The 27,993-nt window shown below is 49.4% G+C and overlaps 1 protein-coding gene across 1 annotated transcript; it reads right to left on the reverse strand.

Annotated features, from left to right (window-relative positions):
* Window positions 1–1,238: 1,238 nt before the first annotated feature.
* Window positions 1,239–27,540, reverse strand: LOC143830212 (lysosomal acid glucosylceramidase-like). The gene is made up of 11 exons (XM_077322331.1): window positions 27,403–27,540; window positions 17,033–17,165; window positions 15,076–15,267; window positions 12,981–13,130; window positions 11,933–12,066; window positions 8,897–9,069; window positions 6,660–6,897; window positions 5,464–5,688; window positions 4,173–4,336; window positions 3,034–3,150; window positions 1,239–1,692 (listed from the first exon to the last, which is right to left on the reverse strand). Exons 2-11 carry the CDS (start codon window positions 17,097–17,099, stop codon window positions 1,557–1,559), a joined length of 1,596 nt encoding a protein of 531 aa, XP_077178446.1. The 5' UTR covers window positions 17,100–17,165; window positions 27,403–27,540; the 3' UTR covers window positions 1,239–1,556.
* Between the last annotated feature and the right edge of the window lie 453 nt (window positions 27,541–27,993).

The following is a 27,993-nucleotide window of genomic DNA, read 5'->3' on the forward strand; positions in this document are numbered from 1 at the left end:
GCAATGCTACAAAAGCCCTACAGGGAATTCCTCACCCTGAAGTTTCTGTGTAGGTAAAATCTCAGGGATGTGAAATAGGGATGTGAACTAACAGAAAAATCCGGACCGCTTCGGGTTTGGAAGAATCTGCCCCAGACCAGCATAAATTTGCCTGAAGCGGATACTTTGGACGAAGCTTCGGTTGGAGTGCTTTGGACATCTCTGAACTGCTTCGCCCATTAAAGTCCTGCACATTCCTGCTCCGCCAGGGAGACCGAAGCCACAGGCATGGAGCTTTGGGGAATGGGAAAAGCTAGGGCCTGCCTCCCCCTCCTCGAAACTCACTCTCTCCATCTCCAGGGCAAGCAAGCTGGCACAGCTGCCTTCCAGGCTGGTGCAGCTCCTGCCCAGGCTCAGCCTCACCTGGGCAGCAGGGTGACGGCAGAATTCTTCCCTCTGTGGTGCATGTACTCTGTGGTGCTCAGGGGAGGTGGCAGCCATGGAGGCTGCTGCTTCTCGTCACCTGCCCAGCAGGCGGAGACCCAGGACTCGGAGCGCTTTCCTCCAACCGCAGGTGAGTTAGGGAGTGAGTGACAGTCCGGGCATGGAGAGGGCCAGGGTGGACCTCTCGCTCTCCTCCCTTGAGGCCCTTGAGGCCAGGGCAGGCCTCATGAGAGGAACATCGCTCCAGGGAGGATGGGCACAGAGGCATGCCAAAGCATGCTTCAGACAGCCACTTCAGCTTTGTCTCCCTGTGGGATTTTATGCTCCAGACTGTATTTGGTCGATTTTTTTGCTTCAGAGATTTTTCGACCAGAGTGCTCCAAAGCGCACATCCCCAGTTTGGAATGTTGTATCATCTAGCAATGCTTACGTGGGAACGCGGCTGAAAAAGATCATTTGTACCTGACAAGTACTTTGCGTGCCAGGATTCAAACTGGGAAGAGAGGCTGCAGGTAGCCATAGTGGTATGCTAACTGAATTGCAAATCAGTTTCAGCAAGGGAAACCTTGCTCTTAGTTGTGCCTTCTCAATAAAGAGATTTCATTTCCACAAATGAGTCTGCATATTGGAAGTACTCCTGGGAATTGGCCCTCTAGGAATTGTTGGCAACTCTATGGCAGTAACTTCCTGTCATTAGAAGTTTTATTTTTTACAGTTCTCCCTCTCTGGTTTCCTTCTCCTCCATGGCAGCCTTACTGTCAACCTTCACTCCTCCTCAAGGCAGAACGACAAAGAAAATCCAGAGAACAAAAGGATTCCTAGAAAAAAATGGTTTATTCTATGAAAACATCTGAGAAAAGGAGACCCTGAGCCAATGAGGAGGACATGAGGAACGCTGAGGGATTAATGTCAAGCAACTGGGAGGAAGCAGATAGGGAAGGCAGAACACCGTGGGAATATTTACTGCACCAATCCTGGTCAGGACAGGATCGGGAGTGACCAACACCCCCCTCGTGACTATCTCAACCTGGTTCATGCAGGCTTCTCTGTGTAGACCCCTCACAGGACCCTGATCCCCAATCTACCCGCAGCGTTAAGCCTTCTCAAGGGAGCAAAGCAATTTAGGGCCATGATTATCGGGAGCCAAGCTGCTCCGCCTCTTCCGTGGGCCGTTTCCACAGATAAGTCTGGATGGAGTCTGCAGTGGACACTGCTTGGATGTAGCCCACGCCAGGATCGGAGATTCCGAATGGCACATCTTTGGAGGACCTGGGAAGGAGAATAAACATGGTGAGCACATACAAGGGGAGGAAGAAAAAGAAGAAGAATGATTGGTTCTTATATGCCACTTTTCTCTACCCGAAGGAGTCTCAGAGCAGCTTACAATCACCTTCCCTTTCTTCTCCCCACAACAGAGACCCTGTGAGGGAGGTGGGGCTGTAGTCACCATGGCCAGTAGCTGCTGGTGGTAAGGTTGCCAGGTCTGCTTCGGGAGATACCTAGAGATTTTGGGGGACGAGCTAGGAGTGGGCGGGTTTTGGGGTGGGGAGGGACCTCAGTGGACTATAATGGAGGGAATTCACCCTCCAAAGCAGCCATTTTCTCCAGGGGAACTGATCTTGACCCACAGAACTCTGCCAGGCAAGGAAACCTCTCATGCTGAGGAGGCAGACAGTCTCTCCTTGAGAAACTTTGACTGTCTTCCCAAAAGCCAGTTAGCTTTTGTTGAATTTCTAGATAGTCCCTCTGAACAGCGGTGTGAAGACACACACACAGCCCAGTTGACATTATTTGGCCACCCCAAGCAAGAAGAAGAAGAAGAAGAGGAAGAGGAAGAGGAAGAGGAAGAGGAAGAAGAAGAAGAAGAAGAAGAAGAAGAAGAAGAAGAAGAAGAAGAAGAAGAAGAAATGCTTGCCACTTCCTTCTGCATTGCTCAAAGGGGCAGAAAAAGCATTGGTAGAACCCCAAGGGCTGAATTTGGACATAGTCATCAGCAATGTAGATCCAGGAAGTAGCTGTGAGTGGAGGCCAGGGTCGGGTGGGAGGTAGTTAAATGTTTATATATTTTTCAAATTTGTTAAACATTTATCAGGTGATATGACCTTATATGACAGGGGTGGCCAAACTGTGGCTCCCCAGATGTCCATGGATTACAATTCCCACGAGCCCCTGCCAGTACCATGTTGGCAGGAGCTCATGGGAATCGTAGAGCGTGGACATCTGGAAAGCCAGTTTAGCCACCCCTTCCATATATGGTCACATCGACCCACCCACCTCTTTCCAAAATGGCCAATGATGGGCCGGGAGGGGGTGGGAAGGGGAGGGGCCTCTGGTGGGCGTGTCCACAGCTCTACTTCCTAGCCATATTCTGAATGATTGCGCCACTTCTGGGGTTCCTTAAAGCCTGAAGACGTTTTCAGGGATTTCTCAATGGTAAAAAAGTTAAGAAAGGCTGGTGTAGTCTATGCCTGTCTTTCAATATGTCAGCAGCACCATCTACATTTCAATAGAGTGAGCACGCATGCACACACACACAAGCAGAGCTTCCCATTCTACTTTGAGCCATATCTCAGGGAGCTCCTCGAGCCATTCTTGATCCTGTTTGCTCACCTGTTCAAGACCACGACAGCCGCTGAACCATCGGGGCGCAGGAAAGCAGAATACTCTAAGCTGGTCCACTTGCTGCTCTGGATGCCGATGCGCTGGGTCCCCTCTGGGAGGAATTTGCTATGGGAACAGAACAGCGAGACAATTAAGGGTTGTCGCCTGCAACCCCAACTGGGTGTGTTTGAGTTTTGGCAGTAAGAATATAAGAAAAGCCCTGCTAGAAGAGACCCATAGTCTGTCTAGTCCAGCATCCTGTCTCTCACGTGGAATCATAGAGTTGGAAGGGACCTCCAGGGCCATCTAGTGAAACTCCCTGTGTTCAGTTTTGGGATGAGGAGTGTAGACAAACTGGAGCTTGTCGAGAGGAGGGCAACAAAGATGGTGAGGGGTTTGGAGACCAAGACGTAGGAGGAAAGGTCGGGGGAGCTTGGTCTGTTTAGCCTGGAGAGGAGATGACTGAGAGGGGATCTGATAACCATCTTCAAGTATTTCAAAGGCTGCCATATAGAGGATGGAGTTGTTCTCTCTTGCCCCGGAGGGATGGACCAGAACCAATGGGATGAAATTAAGGCAAAAGAAATTCCATCTAAACATCCGGAAGAAATTCCTGACAGTCAGAGCCACTGAGGCCCAGGTCTCATAGCCCTAGAGGCTTGTCCTGTTGTTTCCAGGTCCTCTTCTGCATGATGGATAAGCTGATGAAAACTCACTAAATACATTGTTTTTCTGATCTCTGCGCAGAAGAGTGAATTTACTCCACAAAACTGATTTTGCTCTGCATGGTGAACTGCCTCTTCGCTGCTTTAAGCGTCTTTTAAGCGTTGTTTCTGAAAAATGCTTTTCACCTATTCATTTCTCTCCTGCCTGCCTGAGACGTCCTTTCAGTCATGCAGAGAAGCTCCTTAGTTATGCAGATCAGTAACTGCATTAGAGAACAATGCAGAGTTGGCAAAACTACAGGGGGCGGGGCTATGAATTGTTTCATGCAGAGAGCATTGCAACGTAGTTTTTCAACAGACTATATTCAATGCAGAACAACGGCTGTAATATAATAAAAGCGGTCTAAACTGGTTTATAAACTGTTTTATGTGGCTCCGTGCAGAATACCTCCAGGCAACGAAACAGTCTCCTGCATCTCTCACCTGAAATGGGCCATGTGGTAGAACATCGGTTGCTTGTAGAAGATGTCGTTCGCTGCGTCAACGATGATCGGGCTGTCCACGTAATTCCTACTCCAGTTGGGGCCCCCTTCCATGTCCAGCACCAGGTTCCAGTCGGTCCAGCCCGTGACATAGTTGTTCAGGTTCTGCAAGACCAAGAGACAGTGGGGGAGCTGATCCAGAGCTTTGCTTGTGGCAATAAATGCATTCAAATGAATTCAAAAAGAGATCTGTTCCCTGGAGGCTGAGCTGGATGAAGGCCAAGTACTGCCAGAAGCACAACCCAACGACAGTGCCCTTCGGCACTAAAACTTGCCTTGTTTATGTGAAGAATCAGTAAAATAAATAATAAACCAGCTTAAGGCTCCATTTTGCAAATTGGCTGATGAGTTAAACCAGGTTTTCTTTACCAGGGCAGAGTCTGCACTTACTTTCTTTATTCCATTGTTAATCCTGTTGAATTCAGATCGCTTTGAACTCGATTCTTCCTTCCCCCCCTCCCCATTGAAACAGAAAAGTCTTCTGCACATGGTTAGGGAGGCTCAGAAGGTGGGTGGGGGGGAGCCAAGCCTCTTTCTTTCTTTTCTTGAAGGGGGGGGGGAGAGGAGCCAGGCAGGGAGCCTCTTTCTTTTCTGGGAGGGGAGTGGGAGAGGATCGAAAAAGGCAGAGGAGGGAGGAAAAATCCAGGACCGACAGAAATTGAGAGAAATTAGGGGCTTCGCCTTTAAGGCAAGCGTGTCATATGACCTCGTGTAGCCTATCAGAGGACCAGGTGTAGCCACGGAGCTTTCTTTATTCAGGATTAACAGCACTCTGAGATATCGCACAATAAAGGTAGGGTCACTCTGGATCAATCCTTCTTGCTGCAGAAGGAAAATTAAAATCCCCCAAAATCCAAACGGAAATCGCATTCTGTGTAGAGGGCAAGGACTGTATTGATCTGGGGTTGGAATAAAAACTCCGTGCAGTTTACACCCAGGGTTTTGTGAAACCCTGGGGTTTCTTGATGGCCCTGGAAGGGTTTCCTGAAAGGGTGGGAGTTAATTCTTTATATATTTAAAAAAAATAAACATTTAATAGCTGATGTGACCACCTATGGTCACGATGACCCATATCTCCTTCCCAAAATGGCTCTTGGATGGGGTGGGAAGGGGAGGGGCCCCAGGTGGGTGTGTACAAGCTTTTTATAAGGATGCCGTAAATTCTCCAGGATCCAAAGAAAGACATGTCCCCAGGGTCAATGTTAAGTTATCCGCAGCTATCTGAAACTTACCGCAAGAATACTGTGGCTGTATTTGCTGCCACGGTCCCAGCCCCCAAGCACCACACGTGGCTCCCAAAAGTACGAACCGGTGGAGGCTTCGGTGGAAATGAGATAATATTGGGGAAAGAGATGATGGGTGATGGACAGTGTCAAGTCGATGGGGGCCAGGAAATCCAAATACCAGTGGATGCCAATCCCATTAATGTAGCGGGAAGCCTTGTGGTCCTTAAGAACCTAGAAACAAACAGAGTGCTTGATGTTACAGCTGCTAGCCAATCAGTAATTTCTTTCAAATGATTGCTAGGGTCCAAGAGTTGATATTTAAGCAAGGGGAAGTAAAAGTTACAACATGTTCCCCTGGATTTTGGTAATCCTCCATCTCCAGACTTGAACAGGAGTCCCATCAAGGCTAGGAGAAACTCTGGAAGGGCAGGCACTAAACTTCTGGATTCCCGAGTCAGGAGGCAGCATCAGGAAAAGACCTCTCTGTCCTTTTGCAGGCCCTCCAGAGGGACTGGCTGGCCCATGTGTGAGGCAGGACTGGATGGACCCTCCCTGGCCTGACCCAGCAGGGCTCTCCTGTGTCCTTAGGAGGGGAAGGCCTCGGCCTCCCTGCCCTGTTGCTGGCCCTGCAGAGGGACTGGCTGGCCCCTCTGTGAGGCAGGAGGCTGGACTGGAGGGACTCTCCCTGGTCTGACCCAGCAGGGCTCTCCTGTGTCCTTAGGAGGGGAAGGCCTCAGCCTCCCTGCCCTGTTGCTGGCCCTGCAGAGGGACTGGCTGGCCCCTCTGTGAGGCAGGAGGCTGGACTGGAGGGACCCTCCCTGGTCTGACCCAGCAGGGCTCTCCTGTGTCCTTAGGAGGGGAAGGCCTCGGCCTCCCTGCCCTGTTGCTGGCCCTGCAGAGGGACTGGCTGGCCCCTGGGTGAGGCAGGAGGCTGGACTGGAGGGACCCTCCCTGGTCTGACCCAGCAGGGCTCTCCTGTGTCCTTAGGAGGGGAAGGCCTCGGCCTCCCTGCCCTGTTGCTGGCCCTGCAGAGGGACTGGCTGGCCCCTCTGTGAGGCAGGAGGCTGGACTGGAGGGACCTTTGGTCTCATCCAACCGGGCTTTTCTGATGTTCTTATGAACAGAGAGACAGAGGCCAACAACTTTCCTTTCGAAATCTTGCCGGAGGCTCTGGGGTACCCTGGGGGAGTCAGCAAACTCACCACTTCTGCCCAGTAAGGCAGCATGACTCGTTGGTCGTCAAGAATGATGAGCTCTATGTCCTTGTAGGAGCTGTTGGCCAAGGCAGGGCCCAAGTCTTCGGCGATGAAGTCTCGTTGGTGCTCCGGGGAAAATCCCAGACACTGGAAGGGGTAGAAGATGATGTCTCCGGCTGTCGGTTCGTTCCCGGCCGTCAAGGCCCAGAAAGTCAGGTTGTATTTGGCATACTCATCTAAGAACCTGTAAGCCAGAAAATGGTTGGCATTATGCATAAGAAGCATAAGAAGCTGGCTGAATCAGCGTCAAGATCTATCTAGGCTAGGGTTACCAGCTCTAGCTTGGGAAGTTTCTGGAAAATTAGGGGTGGAGCCTGGGAAGGGCAGGATTTGGGAAGGGATCTCAAAGCTGCCTACATTCGCCTTCCCTTCCTCTCCCCACAACAGACACCCTGTGGGGAAGGTGGGGGCGAGAGAGCTCTGAGAGAACTGTTCTGAGAAAACTACTAAAACAGAACTGTGACTAGCCCTAGGTCACCCAGCTGGCTGCATGCAGAGGAGAAGACTATCAAATCTGGCTCGCCAGATTACAAGCCACCGCTCTTAACCACTACGCCACGCTGGCTCTCATCCCTCACTTAAAACGTGCCTACATTTATAGGGTGCACTAGGAAAGTGCACAAGAGCCTGTTGTGGCGCAGAGTGGTAAGGCAGCAGACATGCAGTCTGAAAGCACAGCCCATGAGGCTGGGAGTTCAATCCCAGCAGCCGGCTCAAGGTTGACTCAGCCTTCCATCCTTCCGAGGTCGGTAAAATGAGGACCCAGCTTGCTGGGGGGTAAACGGTAATGACTGGGGAAGGCACTGGCAAACCACCCCGTATTGAGTCTGCCATGAAAACGCTAGAGGGCGTCACCCCAAGGGTCAGACATGACTCGGTGCTTGCACGGGGGATACCTTTACCTTTAGGAAAGTATACAATATTGCACACAAATGAACAACAACCTTTTGGACTACGGCTCATACAACGATACCTGTTATACAACGCTCGCTACAGTGTGATCCACATCTCTTTTGATTTGGGCCAATCAGAGTAGACAAGAGGGATGGTCAAACTGTAGCTCTCCAGATGTCCATGGACTACAATTTATTTAATTAATTTATTTATTATATTTGGCCGTGCAGACAGCCCAGGAGGCCGGCCGGGCTCAGGAGGCCCCCTGGGAAAGGTCCAGGCCCCTGCGCAAGCTGCTGGGCGGGGCTTGAGTGGCGCGGCCATTCCCACCGGGGCCGGCCGCTGTAGGGAACTTTTTACTACCTGAAGAAGTCACAGCTTACTGTTCGGCCAGCTCTGCTGCCACCTGCTCGGGCGGCCTTTTCTTGCACGCCTTCCTGCCTCCTCCTCCCTTTAAAGATAGACCCGTCCGCTGGGCTCTTCCTGGGCCACTGCTGCCGCCACCCTTCTTGAGCCCAGTCGGGGAGGGGGAGGCGGAGGGGAAGGGGAAGGGGAAGGCGGAGGGGGGGTGATGTCATGTGCAACTTGTGCCTCACTGGTTTGCATGCTTTTCCTTGGGAATGGGAGGAAGCCCGCCTTTTCCTGAGAACCAGAGAAACCTTCCTGTTTCCGCTGAGGACGGAATTCTATTGATCAGGGTGTTGCCTATCAAACTAGTTTCAGCAGGAATAATCCTGAGCTTCGTAGCGCTACCTCAGTGAGCCGCTTCCACAGCTAATGCCAAGGTCCATTCCGCACGGCTTTAATGTAGCAGAAGGCTTGCAAATTGTAAACGCTACTAATTTGCAGTTCCGCAAGACGTCGCACACAATCTGCAACACGCCTGAAACAGTCCCGCGAAAAACAATTCGCTGTAGCGCTTCTAGGGAAATCGGGAAAAGTGGATTCACCCTCCGAAAAGCGTATTCATTGGGAAAGTCGACGGGGATCTGACACTGACATGTCATTGGCCACCCTCTGCAACTACTATGCCCCACCCAGATGCCCCAAGGCCCACCCCTAATCCTCCTGGCGCCACCCGTTACGTCCCAGGCTCTGCCTCCTGAATCTGAGCCAGGAGCTCTAGGGTCCAGGCGGCCGCCTGGGTGGCTCTTGTGGAGACAGAAAGGCAGGAGGTACGATTTGTAAACTAAAACAAACAGAAGTGGGAGCTTTTCCCAGGAACAGAAGCAACCCCTTGAGGGTGCCTGCAGCGGACACAGCACAATCCCTGTTTCAAGCACCGGTACCTGATGAAATAGTTGGCCCAGGTCTTGTGGTACTGGTCACCTGGCTTCCCCTTCAGGGTCCCGCGGCCCGTCATGGCTCCGTTGGTTTTCATCCAGACCGGGGAAGTCCAGGGGCTGGCGTAGAGGGACAAGGGCTTTGAGGCCACAGCTTGGGCCTGCTGAAGGATGGGGATCTGTGGGACAGAAGGCCTATATCATTTACCTGGACATTCTGAGCACTCATCTGGCCTGTATTGCTTACCTGTCATTCATCAACATCGGATATTCATGGCTGATGGGGGCCCTGGGGCCCACAGGGATGCTAACTCTGGGCTGGGGGATTCCAGGAGATTTGGGGGGGAGGGTGGGGCTTGGGGAGGGACATTGGGCACAATGGCATAGACCTTCTTCTCTGAAGCAGCAGAACTGATCTCTGCAGTCTGGAGAATTGTTGCCATTCACGGAGACCTGCAGGCCCCACCTGTAGGTTAGCATCCCTATGAAAAGCGATTCCTTTTGCCAAAGAGTGGTGTGGAACGGGCTTTTTAGAAGAAGAAGAAGAAAGAAGAAAGAAGAAGAAGAAGAAGAAGAAGAAAGAAGAAGAAGAATTGGTTTTTATACTCCGCTTTTCACTATCTGAAGGAGTCTCAAAGCAGCTTACAATTGCCTTCCCTTTCTCTCCCCACAACAGACACCCTGTGAGGTAAATGGGGTTGGGAGAGCACTGACAGAACTGCTCTGTGAGAACAGCATTATAAGGGCTGTGATGACTCTAAGATTGCCCAGCTGGCTGCATGTGGAAGAGGAGTGGAGAATCAAACCCAGCTCTCCAGATTAGAAGCCGCCACTCTTAACTACTGTACCAAGCTGGCCCACAGCTGTGACTTCTTCTGTAGGGTTTATTTGAGCGGATTTGGCTCAGCCCATCCATTTTTAATCCCCTTTAGAAATTTTCAGCCCTGCTGTTAAGCCATTAAAGCAAATTTCCTAAAGTGCACATGAATATGTGTGGAGAATCCCAAATTTCAAACAAGTTTCTACTCCTGAGGGTTCAAATGTTCCTGCCCTGATTTCTGGAAATTGTTGTTTTCCTATTTCCCTGAACATATCTCGTACAGACCTGAAAGTCATCATTCTTCTCAGCAAAAAACAAATTTCAAAAGGACTATGCAGTGGGAAAGTGCTGAATTAGAAGTTATAAAGAAATTAAACTCTGCATGTCATCCTGGTCTAAACAAAGATTTGGGTTTCCTTACTCAGTGACATCTCTAACAGCTCTACAGAGCCCACTTTTTAGAAATTTTAATTGGCTGCTATTAATGTTTCAGCACATTATAAACATGCTGAAATCAGTTAACTTTCATGTAAATTTCGGACTACTCCCCTAGTAATTGTTATTTACCCTGCTTATTTTACTTTGCCACTTTTCTAGTTTGTTCAAACCTCTGACCTTTCTCATCATACATTATGTGTCATGATGCTGAAAGGGAAAGCAGGGGGGGATGAGCCAGTGTTCAGCTCTTGTGGCCCTTTTTTAAGTGCCCAGGGTCATGCTGATCATCATTTTGGGGCCAGGAAGGACTTTTCCTCTAGGCCAGATTGGCCCAGGGATCCTGGAGGGTGTTTGCCTTCCTCTCGGATCCCTGGGGGAATGGAGATGGATGGAAGGTAGTTGTGAATCATAGAATCATACAGTTGGAAGGGCCCTCCAGAGTCATCTAGTCCACCCCCAGCAGAATGCAGGAAATTCACAACTACCCTGTGAAATTCACTGTGAAGCCAATTCCATGCCCGGATTATGTCCCTCCAAGAAAACCAGAATCCTCGGCCAATCTGGCCTGGAGGAAATTTGCCTCCCGACCCCAAAGTAGTGATCGGAATTTCCCTGGGCATGAAAGAGAGCCAAATTTCCTGCCTTATGCAGTGGGGTTGGACTAGATGACCCCTGAGGTTACTTACAGCTCTATATTTCTGTGTTTCTAACTGCTGATTCTGTTTCCCGCCACTTGGCACAAGGAATTTACACTTGGAAGTCTCCTGATGGGCTTCACACCTCCTCTTTCTCCCCCAGCTCCTCCCTTTTTCTCTTCTATCGAGAATGTACATGCAAAGGATCCTTGACACAGAATTCACCTGCAGCCTCTGTGATTCAAAGGCTTCTTCTCTGGTAATCCAGACTTTCTGAACTTTTTTACCATTGAGAAACCCCTGAAACATAGTTCAGGCTTCCAGAAGCCCCAGAAGTGGCACCATCATGCAGAATATGGTCAAGAAGCAGAGCTGTGGACACGCCCACCAGAGGTCCCTCCCTTCCCTCTTCTAGGCCCATCATGGGCCATTGGGGGGGCGGTCAACATGACCATATATAGTCATATCACCCAATAAATGATTATCAAATTTAAAAAAATACATTTTTTTTAACTCCCACCCATTCCAGAAACCCTTCCAGGGCTGTCAAGAGACCCCAGGGTTTCACAAAACCCTGGTTGAGAAAGCCTGGGTTAGAGTGTCAGACCAGGATGTGAAAATCCCCGGTTCGAATCCCAGCCAGCTTGCTAGGTGACCTTGGGCTAATCACCCTCTCTCGGCCTGACCTATGTCACAGGGTTGCTGTGAGGCAAAAATGGAGGAGAGGAGAAAGATGTAAGCCACTTCGGGTCCCTATAGGGTAGGATGGTGGGGTGTAAAAAACGGTGCCACTGGAATTTTGCTTGGTTTAGAGAGAGTAGACTGACACAGCTCCCCTTTTACAATTCTGTTGGTTTTATATTCTGCTTTCCAGTACACCATGGAGTCTCACAGCAGCTTACAAATGCCTTCCCTTCCTCTCCCCACAACAGAGACCATGTGAGGTAAGTGAGGCTGAGAGAGCTCTAAGAGAACAGCTCTGTGAGAACAGCTCTAACAGGACTGTGACTAGCCAAAGATCCCCCAGCTGGCTGGATGCAGAAGAGAAGTGGGACATCAAACCCTGATTCTCCAGGTCAGAAGCCACTGCTCTTAACCATGACCCCTAGCCTCCATGTCCATATTTCAAGTGGACACAATAGCACTTGCCTTCATTTTGGTGTCTTCCTCAGTCAGACTGAAATTTTTCAGATCGAAATCATTCTCCGTGTCGTCGTAGGTGTACAGTCTCACGGAGAAGTCACAGCTGGCCATGGGGACCCGGATTAAGTTGTACTCGATCCCTGGGAGAGAGCCGGGAAAGACGCACAGGGTTCAGGGATGAGAAATCAAGTTCCTCTTCCAACCAGCCGATTGTCAGTGTGTCTGGGGGGGGGGGGTAAGGCCCAGGGTTGGGGATCCCATGCCTCCAGTGAGGGGCTAGCAACCCTAGGACTTCCCCCACTTAGCTTCCAAGATCGAATGAGATCAGTCTAGCTGGGCCACGCTAGAAGGAATTCTAAAATGGTTCTCCTTGTGAGGTTTTCAGCATTTGTGTTTTGTCATGAACTGGGCTAGTAAAGTCCTCTCAAAGCAAGCATCCGAGATTTCCAGGTGAAATCCAAAGAAAAACTTTATTGAATAGGCAATACAAAAACTGAAGGCAGCCAAGAAGCATAGAGCAAACTTCTTGGCAGAGACAATTGACATAGGCACATTAGTTACATATATAGGACCCGTACCATGGGTAAGGGGGGCACTGGAATTATGGCGGGTGAGCATAGAATACACAAGGGTGCTAAGGTTCTCAGGCCAGGCCAGATGGCCCAACTTTGATCTACTTCGTAACAACTCTGTTTCATCTCTGCATTCTACAAGGCCACTTTAGGTGGAAGAGATAAGAGCGTCCCTCAGGGGGATGTGAAGGGAGGTTTGGGCAATAGATAGAAGGCAGGAGAGGCCTGAAGGTTTTATGGCTACAGGTTCAGAGTGCGTGTGAACTGGGTTCAAAGGGGCATCATGAACGCTGGAATGCAAGGCAATCGAGGAGGCATGAATCGGGGTTCATGACAGGTTTTGATCACCTCCTGAAAGAGCTGAACAGAAAAAGCTTGGCATGCGGGTGACAGAGCAGGAGAATCTTTGCTTATCTAATTTCAGGAGGCCAGCCCTGCTAAAGGTGCACAGGGGCACTGGAGAACCTTCCCCAGGCACTTACCTTGCTCCGAGAAGTATGATTTGAGAAGATTCGTCTGAGCCTTAGGCGATAGTGCCAGTATATTGATAGCTGCAGAGTCTGTCAAAGCCCCTCCGAAACCCTTGATCTTCTGATGTTTCTGGGTGGTCTTGAGCTTCAACTGGAGACTTGCTGGAGGGGGAGAAGGGAGCGGCATTAAGAAGAGGGGGGGGGGATTCTCTCCAAGGCCCGTTCTGCACACATAGGATAATGCACTTTCAATGTGCTTTGGGAGCTGGATTTTCCTGTGCGGAACAGGAAAATCTACTTCTAAAGTGCATTCAAAGTGCATTATCTATTGTGTGCAGAATAGGTCCAAGGCTTATTATTTAAAAAGAAGAAAAGTATACCCTGCCTTTCACTGCCTGAAGGAGTCTTAAAGCAGCTTCCAATTGTCTTCCCTTTCTCTCCCCTCAGCAGAAACCCTGTGAGGTAGGAGGGTCTGGGAGAGCTCTAACAAAACTATGACTGGCCCAGGGTTGCCCAGCCGGCTGCATGTGGAGGAGCGGGGAATCAAACTCGGCTCTCCGGGTTAGAAGCCAGCGCTTTTAACCATTACACCCAGCCCCAGTTCGGTAATCCCAAGATAATGCATACGGCATGCATATACTTGGCCAGCTTGTGCACGAACCAACAATAAAAGGCTAGACTATGTGACAAGGAAGCATATGATGCCGATAGCATTTTAGGCTACTTTGGCACTGAATTAGAATCATAGAATCATAGGGTTGGAAGGGACCTCCTGGGTCATCTAGTCCATCCGCCTGCACTATGCAGGACACTCACAACCGTATTGCTGTAACCTGCCATCCCCTTGAGCCTTCACAGAATCAGCCTCTCAGTCAAATGGCTATCCAGGCTCTGATTAAAAATCTCCAAATTTAGAGAACCCACCACCTTCCCAGGAAGCCTGTTCCACTGAGGAACCGCTCTGACTGTCAGGAACTTCTTCCGGATGTTTAGATCTCCAGGCTAAACAGACCAAGCTCCCCCAACCTTTCTGCATATATCTAGGTCTGCAAACCCTTCACCATCTTTGTTGCCCTCCTCTGGACACGTTCCAGTTTGTCTACATCCCTCTTCAACTGGGGTGCCCCATAACTTGGCAGAACTTTCTAAAACTGTTCTTTGATATAGGTTTATTTTGTTTATTTCATTCTTTTATGGTCCACTGGCCTGATCCAGTAAGGCGTCTCTTATGTTCTTCTGTCTGTGTGACACAGAGTGTTGGACTGGACAGACCATTGGCTTGATCCAGCATGGCCTCTCTGACGTTCTTATGTCTGGGTCACTGATGTTCAACATCCTTGGTACTTGGGGGGCAACACTGGGAGGACTTCTGAAGTTCTCAACCTGCTGGTGAACCTCCTGATAGCCCCTGGGGTTGGCCACTGTGTGACACAGAGTTTTGGACTGAAGGGGCCACTGGCCTCATCCAACATGGCTTCTCTTATGTTGTTATGTAAATGGAGACAAAGCAAGACTAAATGGAGGCAGTTTTACAGAATCATAAAATCACAGAATCATAGAGTTGGAAGGGGCCACACAGGCCATCTAGTCCAACCCCCTGCTCAACGCAGGACCAGCCCTAAGCATCCTAAAGCATCCAAGAAATGTGTGCATCCAACCTTTGCTTGAAGACTGCCAGTTAGGGGGAGCTCACCACCTCCTTAGGCAGCCTATTCCACTGCTGAACTACTCTGACTGTGAAATTTTTTTTCCTGATATCTAGCCTATATCGTTGTACTTGTAGCTTAAACCCATTACTGCGTGTCCTCTCCTCTGCAGCCAGCAGAAACAGCATCCTGCCCTCCTCCAAGTGACAACCTTTCAAATACTTAAAGAGGGCTATCATGTCCCCTCTCAACCTCCTTTTCTCCAGGCTGAACATTCCCAAGTCCCTCAACCTATCTTCATAGGGCTTGGTCCCTTGGCCCCAGATCATCCTCGTCGCTCTCCTCTGTACCCTTTCAACTTTATCCACGTCCTTCTTGAAGTGAGGCCTCCAGAACTGCACACAGGACTCCAGCACGTATTTACAAAACGTTTCTCGGTCGTAAACATCAGGCCCACCTACCTGTTTGCTCAGGATTTCCCTGCAAGCTTCCTTCACTGCGCTCCATGCGCCTCCCAGCCTTGCTGCTCTCATACCTGACGTAAGAGTTCAAGGGAGGGAGTGTGACCGGCTCCAGCGTGTCACAATAGGAGGCTCCACATTCGCACACCAATGAGCCATGGCCAAAATTCCTCGCCGAACACGGGTGGCCTCCTGCGAAAGACAAGCATGCTTTTCTTAGCAAGAAAGTATTTGCTGAGCGAAACATCAAGGCAGATTCCTCCGGAGACCGTCTCACTCAAGCCTCGGGGGGGAGTCTCAGCCGGAATATGGTTTCAGTGCCAGAATCGCAACTTGGAGTATTGAAATATCGGCACCCATCAATGTAAATGGGCCAAATCCTTTTATAGACTCAATCAATCAATCAAACTTTATTGCAGTCGTTCAGACCAAATTATATGAAGTCATTACATAAGGGACCAAAAGAATACGGTCATTTAATATCATACAATTTAAAACAGATCATAAAATAGAACTCAAAACTATGCTACTTTAGAGCAGGGGTAGTCAACCTGTGGTCCTCCAGATGTTCACGGACTACAATTCCCACGAGCCCCTGCCAGCGTTCGCTGGCAGGGGCTCGTGGGAATTGTAGTCTGTGAACATCTGGAGGACCACAGGTTGACTACTCCTGCTTTAGAGCATCGGATTTTATGGCGGCGGCACTAAACGTAGCCAGCTGAGTTGTCACCTGGGGGGACTCCTCCCTTAGCAGCCTCTTCGACTTCTCATGACCACAAGGAACTCTGCACGTGCTCCGAGGAGCCTGCTACAGCACTGGTAATGTGCTTAGCTTAGCTCAAGCTGTCAAACAGTATGGCTTTCTATTTGAATATCTCTGTTCTGTTGTTGCTGTGTGCTTTCTCCTGTATTTTGTTTTGCCTCCCCTCTCTCCTTTTTGAGTGAATCCAACCGCCCATTTTGCTCTCCCTTACAATTTTTTAAAAAATGAATCCCTCTCCCCACTACAGACACCCTGTGAGGCAGGTGGGGCTTTTTCAGTGATGTAGTGAGCCCAAGGTCACCCAGCTGGCTGCATGTGGAGTAGGAACGAGGAATCGAACCCGGCTCGCCAGATTAGAAGGCCGCACTCTTAACCACTACACCAAGCGGCTGTAGTATTTGGCTGGAAGCCTGCCTTCTCAGTGGCTCAGTCTAGGCCAGGGGTCCCCACTCTTGGGGAGTCCGTGGGCCCATTTGGAATCCTGACACAACACGGTGGACAAAATGGCTGCTGCAAAATGGCTACTGCAGGAGGCGGAGCCAGCCACAAAATGATCATCACAGTTTAATTTCAGTCACGCACTGTCGATCTTTGTGCTGTTTTTCGACTGACATTCCCCACAATACTTCACAGAGCCTGTGGCCTATTTATATACATAAAAATTGCTTGATAAAGAGTATAAGGAATCAACCACTGAAGAAAAACTGTGAAAATGGAGTATATCTAGAAACCGTTTTGGTTGGTCCTTAAAAAATTATCAATATATAAAATTTATTGTACCAATTGCCTTGGAAAGGTTCTGCTTTTCTCTGTTTATGTTTTGAACCTTTCTTCCTTTTTTTCGTATTGTAAGATTTTTGTGCTGTGGCAGCAGCTGCCAGAAAAGCAATATTTTAAAAAAATATCCCATAAACAATCAAAAGCCTAGCTGGGCAAAAGCCCTCCCTGGTCCCACCCAGACACGCTTGGGACTCCTGGTCTAAATGTTCTCAGGAGACCCTGAATGGCAGCAGGTTAAGAAGGTATTTTCTGTAGAGCCCTTGGTTTGAGGGAGTTTCCCAGCAAGGAAAGGCACCGATTCCCCCTTGCTGCTCTAAGAAATTTCTCCAATCCCTTTGTACACGAAATAGGTGTTGTGCTTGGATGTACTTGAATTTGCCCTGAAGCAACCGCTGAGCAATTTCACACTCTTACCTGCCACATTAATTGTCAGCTGGAAAAACAGGACACCAGCCGAGAAACTGAGTCCCCAATGCCACATGACAACACTCTGGCACACCTTGGGATGGATTTTACAGCCCAGATGGGAGTCGGCAGCTTCAGGCACCTGAAAGGAGAAAGGAAAAGGGAGAGGATCTGAGTCCCACGGCTCTGTAGTCCCAGAAGGTTATTTTCATGGTCAAGGCCCAGGGTCGAGCATACAGAACTTCCTGATCAGGTCTTTCAACAATTTTGTTTAAATGTGAAGAAGAAGAAGAAGAAGAAGAAGAAGAAGAAGAAGAAGAAGAAGAAGAAGAAGAAGAAGAAGAAGAAGATCTGGCTTTTTATACCCCATTTTTTACTACTCCAAAGAATCTCAAAGTGGTTTACAATTTCCTTCCCTTCCTCTCCCAACAACAGACACCCTGTGAGGTAGGTGAGGTTGAGAAAGCACTGACAGGACTGCTCTGTGAGAACAGCTCTGATAGAACTGTGACTGGCCCAAGGGTCATCCATCCGGTTGCATGTGGAGGACTGGGGGGATCACCCAGTTCTCCACTACACCATGTTGGCTCTGGAATTACCCCAGCACAGGGATCTTCAGCCTGCTGCCCACAGGTACTAAATTCCTTTTCCGATGCCTGCCAAGGAAGGTTGGTGACTGGTGGGGGGTGGATGGGATTTACCAGGAGCAGGAGGGAGGCCTAGGCAACGTCACCATGACACGTCAACATCGCTTCTGCCATGTTCCAGAAATGACGTCATGTCACAATGTTGGGAGATGCTTGTATTTGGGCAAAACTCTATGGTAAAAATCCCCCTAGCCACTCCACCCCACAAATCTCTATGGTAAAAATGGCTTCTACTAGACACTTTTTGACAAAATACCAGACGGTGGTCTGGGCATTGCCAACTTGATGACATCATTTCCCATGCACACTGGAAGTGATGTCACCACATCGCCAGCGTTGTAACCTGGGCCTCACTCTCTCTCCTGGTAAGTCCCCTTGGCCAGCTGATTGGTGGCAGGACATGAAGCCTGGCATCAGGGGGTCCCTGCCTGTCTCCACTGGGGGGTCTGATAACCCAATGGCCAAGAACCTTTAGAAAGTGGATGTGGCCATTACTGAACAGGGCTTCTGATTGGCCATTTGAGATGGGTTTGATGGTGCAGATTAAAATAACGTTGTTTTGTCAGTGGCTGCCATTGTAGAGTTAATTTTAATCTGCCACCGTACACAAGGGGCAGTTTGCCCCCAGAGCTCTCTCAGTACCTGGAATTATACTTTTTCTAATTTCTTCCCTGATCAATTTATCTCACCCATCCATTTCCCATGCATGTGCACTGGATTGTCAAGCTCTGCCACACCCAAACACCCATTCAGATACAAATGCTAATGCTGCAGTGACAACCCTTCAAATACTCAAGGCATTTCGGCACATCAGAAAAAATGCAGGTAAACAAGGTAAACCTGTCATTCAGTCAAAGAAGGAAACCAGGTTGGTCTGGCAGGAGACAAATCCAAGCTGACTTCCCTAGGATCAACAAATTGTCCTTCAGATCTTCGCAGATAGCCCCCTTTAAAATTATCTTCCTTGCAGCTGAGGTGAGGCTCATAGAATCATAGAATAATAGAGTTGGAAGGGACCTCGTGGGTCATCTAGTCCATCCCCCGCACTATGCAGGACACTCCCAACCCTATTGCTCATCCACTTGAGCCTTCACAGAATCAGCCTCTCCATCAGATGGCTCTCCAGTCTCTGTTTACAAATCTCCAAAGATGGAGAACCCACCACCTCCCGAGGAAGCCGGTTCCACTGAGAAACCACTCTGACTGTCAGGAACTTCTTCTGGATGTTTAGATGGAATTTCTTTTGAATTATTTTCGTCCCATTGGTTCTGGTCTGTCCTTCTGGGTCAAGAAAGAACAACTCACTGGCCTACAGTTTCCCAGGTCATCTCCATTTTTTTGAAGATAGGGATAACATTCACTTCTCCTCCAGTCTTCTGGCACATCTCCAGTCCTCCAAGATGTCCTAAAGATGGACAATCTGAAAGCTCTCCAGAAAGTTCTTGAGTACTCTTGGGTGCATATCATCTGGCCTAGGGGTTTCAGACTCATTCAGTGGAATCAGGTGCCTCTTGACAAACTCTGTGTCTACGTCAACCTGCCACCCAGCCATGATGCCTTCCTACTACCATCTCCAGATGTGTCCATATTCTTCTTGGGGGAAAACAGAGGCAAAATAATACCGAACCTTTCTACTTTCTCTCCATCTTCTGTCAGTGTCTCCATCTTCATCCAACAGCAGGCCTATTGCCTTCACATATCTGAAGAATTTTTCTTTTGGTATAGTGGGCTTCCTTGGCCACTCTCAGCTTACTCTCAGCGTTGGCCTCTCTGCTGGCTGACCTACAGTGCCTTGTAACCTACAGATATTCTTCTTTAGAGACAGTTCGATGTAGTGGTTAGGAGTGCGGACTTCTAATCTGGCATGCAGGGTTCGATTCTACACTCCTCCACATGCAGCCAGCTGGGTGACCTTCGGCCCGCCACAGCCCTGATTAAAATGTTCTGACCGAGTAGTAATCTCAGGGCTCTCTCAGCCTCACCATCCTCACAGGGTGTCTGTTGTGGGGAGAGGAAAGGGAAGGCAAATGTAAGCCGCTTTGAGCCTCCTTCGAGTAGAGAAACGTGGCATATAAGAACCAACTTCCTCTTCCTCTTCCTCTTCCTCTTCCTCTTCCTCTTCTTCTTTAGAAGTCTGTCCTTCCCTCCATTTCTTAAACATTTCCTTTTTCTTTCTTAGCTCAATTCTGAAATTCTCTGTTAATCTATATAGGCTTCTTGGCTTCCCTACCATGTTTCCATCTTGTTAGAATAGTCATGGCTTGAGCACTGAATAACTCTTCTTTAACGAGAGCCCACCTGACACTTTCTCTTCAGCATTGTGGTCCACAGGATGACTTTCATGTCTCTGAGTTTATTAAATTTTGCCCTACAAAAGTCTAACAGATACCCCGTCTCAAAAAAGGAATTCTAGGAGGATATGGTCACCCCCAAAGGCCCTCACCCCCTTCACCCTATCCACTAGCTCTTGCTTGCTTCTTGGTCAGTATTAAATTGAGCATGGCCAAGCGTCTTGTAAGTTCTTCCACCATTTGATAAATGAAATTGCTGGCCCGGCAGGCCAGAAAGTTGCATGATGCTGGACACTTAGCAGTTTGTTACCCAGCATACATCAGAGAAATTGAAGTCACCCATACTGACCCCCAGCTCTTCCTTCTGATGGATGGCCGCTGTGACTCTCCCCCAGAAACATCAGCCAGCTGCCTGGAAGCAGTGACGGGACGGCTCAAGCAGAGTCGTCTGAAGCTCAACCCTTCAAAGACGGAGGTCCTGAGGCTGGGCAGGAAGGGTCCAAGCGAGAAAGTGCGCCTACCCAACCTGGATGGAGTGCAGCTATCAGAGGCCCAATCCGGCAGGAACCTGGGAGTGAGTCTTGAGGCCTTCCTCTCAATGGAAGCTCAGGTCACGACGGAAGCACGGCTGGCCTTCTACCACCTTCGTTAAGCCAAACTACTTGCACCCTACTTGGCCACAGTGATCCACGCAACAGTAACCTCTAGGCTGGACTTCTGCAATTCAATCTATGCTAGCCTGCCCTTATACTTGATCCAGAAACTACAATGAGTCCATAATGCAGCTGCCAGGGTCCTCACAGCAACACCTTGGAGGTCCCACACTCAGCCCATCCTCCAGCAACTGCGCTGGCTTCCGGTCGAATTCCGGTCGAATTCCGGTCGAAGCTTAAGGTTTTGGTTATCATCTTGAAGGCCATACGAGGTCTGGGCCCAGTATACCTGAGGGATCACCTCTCTGCCTACACCACGCAAAGAGTCTTGCGCTTCACCACCTCCAACCTCCTGGTGGTCCCTAAACTCAAGGAAGTCTCAACCAGGGCCAGAGCCTTCTCTCTCCTGAACCCCACCTGGTGGAATGAGCTCCCAGAGGAGATCAGGGCCCTGACGGAACTTGAACAGTTATGCAGGGCCTGCAAAAGGGAGCTCCTCCGCCAGGCATTTGGTCGAAGTCAACCTGAACAACTGCTTCCCATAGGCCCCCATGCCTCCATCTTACACTACAAATTCGCCCAACCCACTGGGCATCAGTACAAGTTGAATTCAATGATCTTCACAGTATTCCACTGTTCTATAATGTTGTTATTGTTATTACTGTGGTAGTTATAATTATCATCACGTTATTATTACAAATGGAGTTACCTGTATCATTCTAGTTTCATGTTAACTGCCCTGAGCCTTTGGGAAGGGTGGTATATAAATACAATAATAAATAAAATAAATTAAAAAGGAGGGCAGTATCCACGTCCTCACCTTGGCCTATGGCAGATGCCAACCAATATACTCGTTGTTTTCCCCTCTATCTTCACCCAGATACTTTCCACTGGAGTGTCACTCTCTTCCTCTAGTATATCTTGAAAGGCAAGCCCTCTCCTCACATACAATGCCACTCCACCTCCTCTTTGTCATAGACTTGCTGAAACCTTTAGTGAGTCTCCGTTTCTTTATTTCACATTGGTAATTGATTCATGTACATTGTTTTAGGGGCCAACTGCTCAAACCTTGCCTTAGGATACATTTCTGGCTACTAAAATGTCACACCAGATCCTGTCTTGTGCATGCTGTTCCTGTATACACAATATACATCCAACCTCACACACTGGATGGTCTGGCTTCAAACCCAAAATATCAGTCCTCTTTTGTACCATCTCAACTCCTTTATTTCTTCTTTTATGCCTGCTTGGTTTAAATAGCATGAAAGTGTGTTAGATACTTTTGTTTTTCGATAGACTCGTTTTTAATATATTTTTTTAGCTCCTCCTCCTGTGGCAGCCATTTTATGATTGTGCCCACCTCCCTGTGTCAGAATTTTAAAGGTGTCCACCCCCTGCCAGCTGGCAGGGGCTCATGGGAATTGCAATCCGTGAACATCTGAAGAGCCACAGTCTGGCCACCCTTGGGCTACGGGAAGGGACATATCTCCTAAAACAGTCACTGCTGCAATGCAGTTATTTTTGACATTCTTGGCTCTCGTGGTCCTTTCTTGCATACCCAGTGAAATGTCGATGGCCACTTTGGGGGCAGGAGTCAAATTTCCTCCAGGCCAGACTGGCCAGGGATTCTTGGGGGGGGGTATCATCTGGGCATGGATTTGGGGTAACTGTGGGTGTGCAGGTAGTTGTTAGTTTCCTGCATTGTGCCAGGGGTTGGACTAGAAGACCCTTGATGACCCTTCCAGCTCTGATTCTATGACTATGACTCCCAGGGGAGACCTCTTCTCCATCATCTTTCCTTCCAAACCCTTTATTCCCTTTCACATGTGGATTCCACTGATTTATTCAATAATTAAAACACAGAACAACAGATCAGCTAAGAATTCTTGAGTGTCTGGTGATAGTTTTTCAGAATGTATGTTAACCAAACGTGTCTGTGCCATCATTTTTTGTTACTAATTATCCCAAGGAGATATCATTCTGGGGACATTCACAAGAAAAGTAACATATTTTAGGGTTACCAGTCCTATTTTTTGTGTATCCATCCTCTTAAAAAAAGAAAACTGACGAAAAGTCCGCTTTTGGGGTTAGAAGTTAAGGAGAGCTGAGTGGGTTTTATGCCCTGCTGTTCACTCCCCGAAGGAGTCGCAGAGCGGCTTACAAACACCTTCCCCGTCCTCTCCCCATAACACAGGCACCTGGGAAGTAGGCGGGGCTGAAAGAAAAATGCTCTGTGAGAACTGCTGTAACAGGACTGTGACTAGCCCAAGGTCACCCAGCTGGCTGCATGTGAAGAAATAGGGAATCAAACCCAGTTCTCCAGATTAGAGGCCGCCACTCTTAACCACTGCATCACACTGGTAGGGAAGATTCCTCGTTAGAAGCAATTATCACTGTTTCAATGGGAGGGATATTTAAAATGAGAGTTGTTATGGTAACCTGCACAGCAAGCAGAGGCTCTGCTGCAGCCCCCACCCAAAACTTTCAGTGACCTTCAGAGGCCCCAGGGATTCGGGCCCCCAGAATGACAGCCCATCTCCAGACTACAGAGATCAGTTCCTCTGGAGAACACGGATGCTTTGGAGGGTGGACTCTATGGCAGGGGTGGCCAAAATGTGGCTCTCCAGATGTCCATGGACTACAGTTCTCACAAGCTCCTGCCAATTGGCCATGCCACCAAGGGGCTCATGGGAATTGTAGTCCAGGGACATCTGGAGAGCTACAGCTTGGTCTCCCCTGCTCTGTGGTATAGTACTGCCGTCTCTGTCCTCCCTCAGGTTCCTTCCCCAATAACATCTCCAGATGTTTCCCAACCTGTAACTGGAAGCGCTATGCCTTCCCTATGCCCTAGGACAGGGGTAGTCAAACTGCAGCCCTCCAGATGTCAATGGACTACAATTCCCATGAGTCCCTGCCAGTGAATGCTGACAGGGGCTCATGGGAATTGTAGCCCATGGTCATCCAGAGGGCCACACTTTGACTACCCCTGCCCTAAGATGTCTTCAGACTGGCTATAAACCATCCTTGCTTGCACCTGGGTCCCATAATGCTTTGCTCTTGTTTCCATCTGCAGACTGCCCAAGGGGAAGGTTCTTCCACCCACCGCCTCTCCCTCCTCCACCTCCACCGGCCACTCCCAGGCAGCTCCTTTGATGCGCCCTGGTGCATCTTGGGCCGCCATACGTCAATCACTGGCCCCAAATCTGAGGCTGCCGGTTTGGGCTCCTGTTGTTTGTCTGTGGGTTAGCCCAGTGGTTTTTGACACCTGAGAACGAACACATGACCTTTATCCGGCCGTTCCTTTGACTGCAACAAGCCTCTACAATTTCCGTTGCAACATTGCTACCTACCCCCGGTTGTCTGAGTCAAGATGTGCAAGCGACAGCCTGCAGAGCTGGAAAAGGTACAGGATGAACAAGGGGGGGGACACTTTCTCCACTACAAGAGGCTAAAAAACCAAGCATCTTGTGAGGTAGGTGGGGCTGAGAGAGCTCTGACAGGACTGCTGTGTAAGAACAGCATTATCTGGGCTGTGACTAGCCCAAGGTCACCCTGCCGGCTGCCTAGGGAGAAGCGGGGAATCTTTCCCTTGCTTAGATCAAAAACTAACTGCAATTCCCCCCCTCCCGCTGGTTGTTGCAACATTCCATCGTGGGCGTCCTCACAAACCGAGGAGTTTCCTTCCCCAGTAAACAAAGGATTCCTCATCATGCTTCCATCTCAACAGAAGGCCTGGGTGTAAACTGCACGGAGCTTTTATTCCAATCCCAAGGTCGATTCAGTCCCTGCTGTCTACACAGAATGCGATTTCCGTTTTGATTTGAGGTGATTTGAATTTTCATTCTGCAGCAAGAAGGATTGATCCAGAGTGACCCTACCTTTATTGTGCGATATCTTAGAGTGCTTTTAATGCTCAATATTTCAAGATTCGGATTGAGAAAGCGGGTTGTTTTGAATCTGGGCTTTGCTCTGTGGTAGAGAACCCCTGATTGGCCAAAGCTGATCATGTGACAAGCTTGCCTTAAAGGAGAAGCCCCTAATTTCTCTCAACTTCTGTTGGTCTTGGATTTTTTCTCCCTCCACTGCCTTCTTTGATCCACTCTCCCCCCCCCCCCCAAGAAAAGAAAGAGGCTTCCTGCTTGGCTCCTCTCCCACCTCCCTTCAAGAAAAAAAAGAGGCTTGGCTCCCCCCCCCCTTCTGAACTACCCTAACCACATGCAGAACACTTTCCTGTTTCAATGGGGACAGGGGGGAAGAGGAAGACCTGAGTTCAAATCATCTGAATTCAACAGGATTGACAATGGAATAAACAAAGTAAGTGCAGACTCTGCCCTGGTTTGTTAAATGCTCCTCAAGGGCACTCCGTCAATTTCCCAATCCCTGAAATTTATAACTGAGGTTAAGTCCCAGGGAAGGAACCAACCGTGGCTTGTTATAGAGTCCGCGCTTAGAAGACAAGGACAAATTAGACCTGATACACGATCTCAATCAGTCTTGTTTTAACACAGGAGAGAAAAGGAGATGGGTTTTTTCTACCCCACTTTTTACTACAAGGAGTCCCAAGTGGTTCTCGTCTCCCTGTGCTCTTCCCACAACAGACACCCTGTGAGGTAGGTGGGGCTGAGAGAGCTCTGAGAGAACTGGCACTGGCACGTGGTCACTTAGCTGGCTACATGTAGAACAGTGTGGAATCAAACCCAATTTTCCAGATTAGATGTTGCTGCTCTTAACCATGGAGAGGAGCAAGGGTTTCAAGATTGGGAATTAACCAGGATCACACCCATTCCAGAGGAAACCCCTTGGGTTCCGGGAGTCTGGAGTGAGCCTGCGATGAAGATCCAGCCAATAAATTAGCTCGTTTTGAGTTCAATAATACTTCAGAGGACCAACAAGATTCTGGGGCATTTCATAGAATCATAGAATCATAGAGTTGGAAGGGACCTCCTGGGTCATCTAGTCCAACCCCCTGCACTGTGCAGGACACTCACAACCCTATCGCTCATCCACTGTCACCTGCCACCCCCTTGAACCTTCACATAATTTCTAGACCCAAAGTTTTTTTCCTCAAAACTTTATTTATTTATTAAATTTATATACCGCTTTCCCATACGGCTCAGAGCCAGTCTAGACCTCTTGTGATGTCTCATGAGGGTCTTCCACCGAGATTCAATCACAACCAAACTATGATGACCCCAACAAGGGCCTTTCAAGGCAACTGAGAAGAAGAGGCTGGACATCACCTCCCAATTTGGGGCAGTGGTTGAGAGCGGCAGCTCCTAATCAGAACCGAGTTTGATCCCCACCCCTGCAGATGCAGCTAGTTAGGTGACCTTAGGCCAGTCACAGTTCTCTCAGAGCTCTCCCAGGCCCAACTACCTCACAGGGTGTCTGCTGTGGGGAGAGGAAGGGAGGACAGTGTAAGCCATGTTGATACTCCTTTGGGTGGTAAACAGGGTACGAAAAAAAAAAGCAGCACTTCACTGGAGACTTTTCTGGTGGTCTCCCATCCAGGTGCCAACCCCGCTAACTCAGCATGGATAGCCCAGGCAAACTGGATCCCATCAGGTCTCAGAAGCTAAACAGGGTCAGCTCAGACTAGCACTTAGAAGCATAGTATCATAGAATTATAGAGTTGGAAGGGACCTCCTGGGTCATCTAGTCCAACCCCCTGCACTATGCAGGACACTCACAACCCTATCGCTCATCCACTGTAACCTGCCACCCCCTTGAGCCTTCACAGAATCAGCCTCTCTGTCAGATGGCTCTCCAGCCTCTGTTTAAAAATCTCCAAAGATGGAGAACCCACCACCTCCCAAGGAAGCCTGTTCCACTTGGAATGGCGACCTCCAAGGAATACCCAGGTCATGACACGACCTTCTGAAGTTTCAAGGGGGTGGCAGATTCCAGTGGATGAGAGAGAGGGTTGTGAGTGTCCTGCATAGCGCAGGGGGTTGGACTAGATGACCCAGGAGGTCCCTTCCAACTGTACGATTCTATGAACATCTCCTGCCTGGCAGCCGGACATGCTTAGTGTCTCCTGGCTACAATACACACCTGCCATACAATAAATAAAATTAATAACCAACCCTCTTTAGCTTCTGAGATGTAGTGAGATCAGGCTGTCTGGGATATAAAGATCTCCACTCCGAATCCATTTAGACATCAGGAAGAAAGAGGCAACAGGCCCTTCAGAATTCATGAGCACATGAAGCTCGTTATACTGCATCACCCACTGGTTGACCTAAGTCAGAATTGTCTACTCAGAATGGAAGCAGCTCCCTCGGGTCTCAGGCTGAGGTCATACACATCACCTACTGCCTGATCTTTTAACTGGAGATGCCGGAGATTGAACCGGGGACCTTCTGCATGCCAAGTGGATGCTCTTCCACGGAATCAGAGCCCCTCCCCACCTTTGATCCCTCAAGGTGGCAGCCGCTCTCCATGGTCTTAGGCAGAGGTCTTTCCCATCACCTCCCCAAGCAGGAATATCAGGGCTCTCTCAGGCTCACCCACCTCACAGGGTGTCTGTTGTGGGGAGAGGAAAGGGAAGGCGACTGTAAGCCGCTTTGAGACTCCTTCGGGTAGGGAAAAGCAGCATAGAAGAACCAACTCTTCTTCTTCTTCAGTAATCTCAGGGCTCTCTCAGCCTCACCCACCTCACAGGGTGTCTGTTGTGGGGAGAGGAAAGGGAAGGCGACTGGAAGCCGCTTTGAGCCTCCTTCGGGTAGAGAAAAGCGGCATAGAAGAACCAACTTTTCTTCTTCTTCTTCTTTCTGGCCCCGGCTTACCTGTTGCCTCAAAGACCTGGAAAGGGACCCTTCTGTTCCAACGTGGACGCTCTGGAAGCTGCTCTTCTTATGGCTCTCCCTAATCCCCAAGGCACCCCAAAGCAGTTGGCTGTTAGATCTTCCAAGCTTCACGGGGCGGGCCCAGCCAGTCTGGCTGAGCCAGAAATTCAGCTCCAGTGAAGAACGCTTTCTTTTCTCAGCTTGCAGATGTTGCTGCTCCTTTGGGGAACAGGGGGGCGGATTTTGCAACCACCGATGGCGGCAGACTCTGCCAGCCTCACCCAGAACTTGTCAGGTTCCCTGCCCACCCCCGAAACATCCCAGGGAAAGGCCGGGCGCTTGCCTGCCCCACTCATTGCGACGAGAGCTGCTCAAACCTTACTCGGTGTAGGCAGAATGGTAAAGGGGAAAGGGGCCAAGATATGAAGCTGACAGACAAATCTCGTTGGTTCCTGCCCCTCCGTCCCCGGCATCCTCGGAAAGACTTCCTCTGAGCAGGGTCACATCAACTTTAGCTGATGTGGTTAATCCTTCCAAACAGACCACACGCTGGCGGCCAGCCGGGTGACCTTAGGCCAGTCACAGTTCTCC

The sequence above is a fragment of the Paroedura picta genome, chromosome 1 (assembly GCF_049243985.1).
Source record: "Paroedura picta isolate Pp20150507F chromosome 1, Ppicta_v3.0, whole genome shotgun sequence".
NCBI classification, from domain to species: domain Eukaryota; kingdom Metazoa; phylum Chordata; class Lepidosauria; order Squamata; family Gekkonidae; genus Paroedura; species Paroedura picta.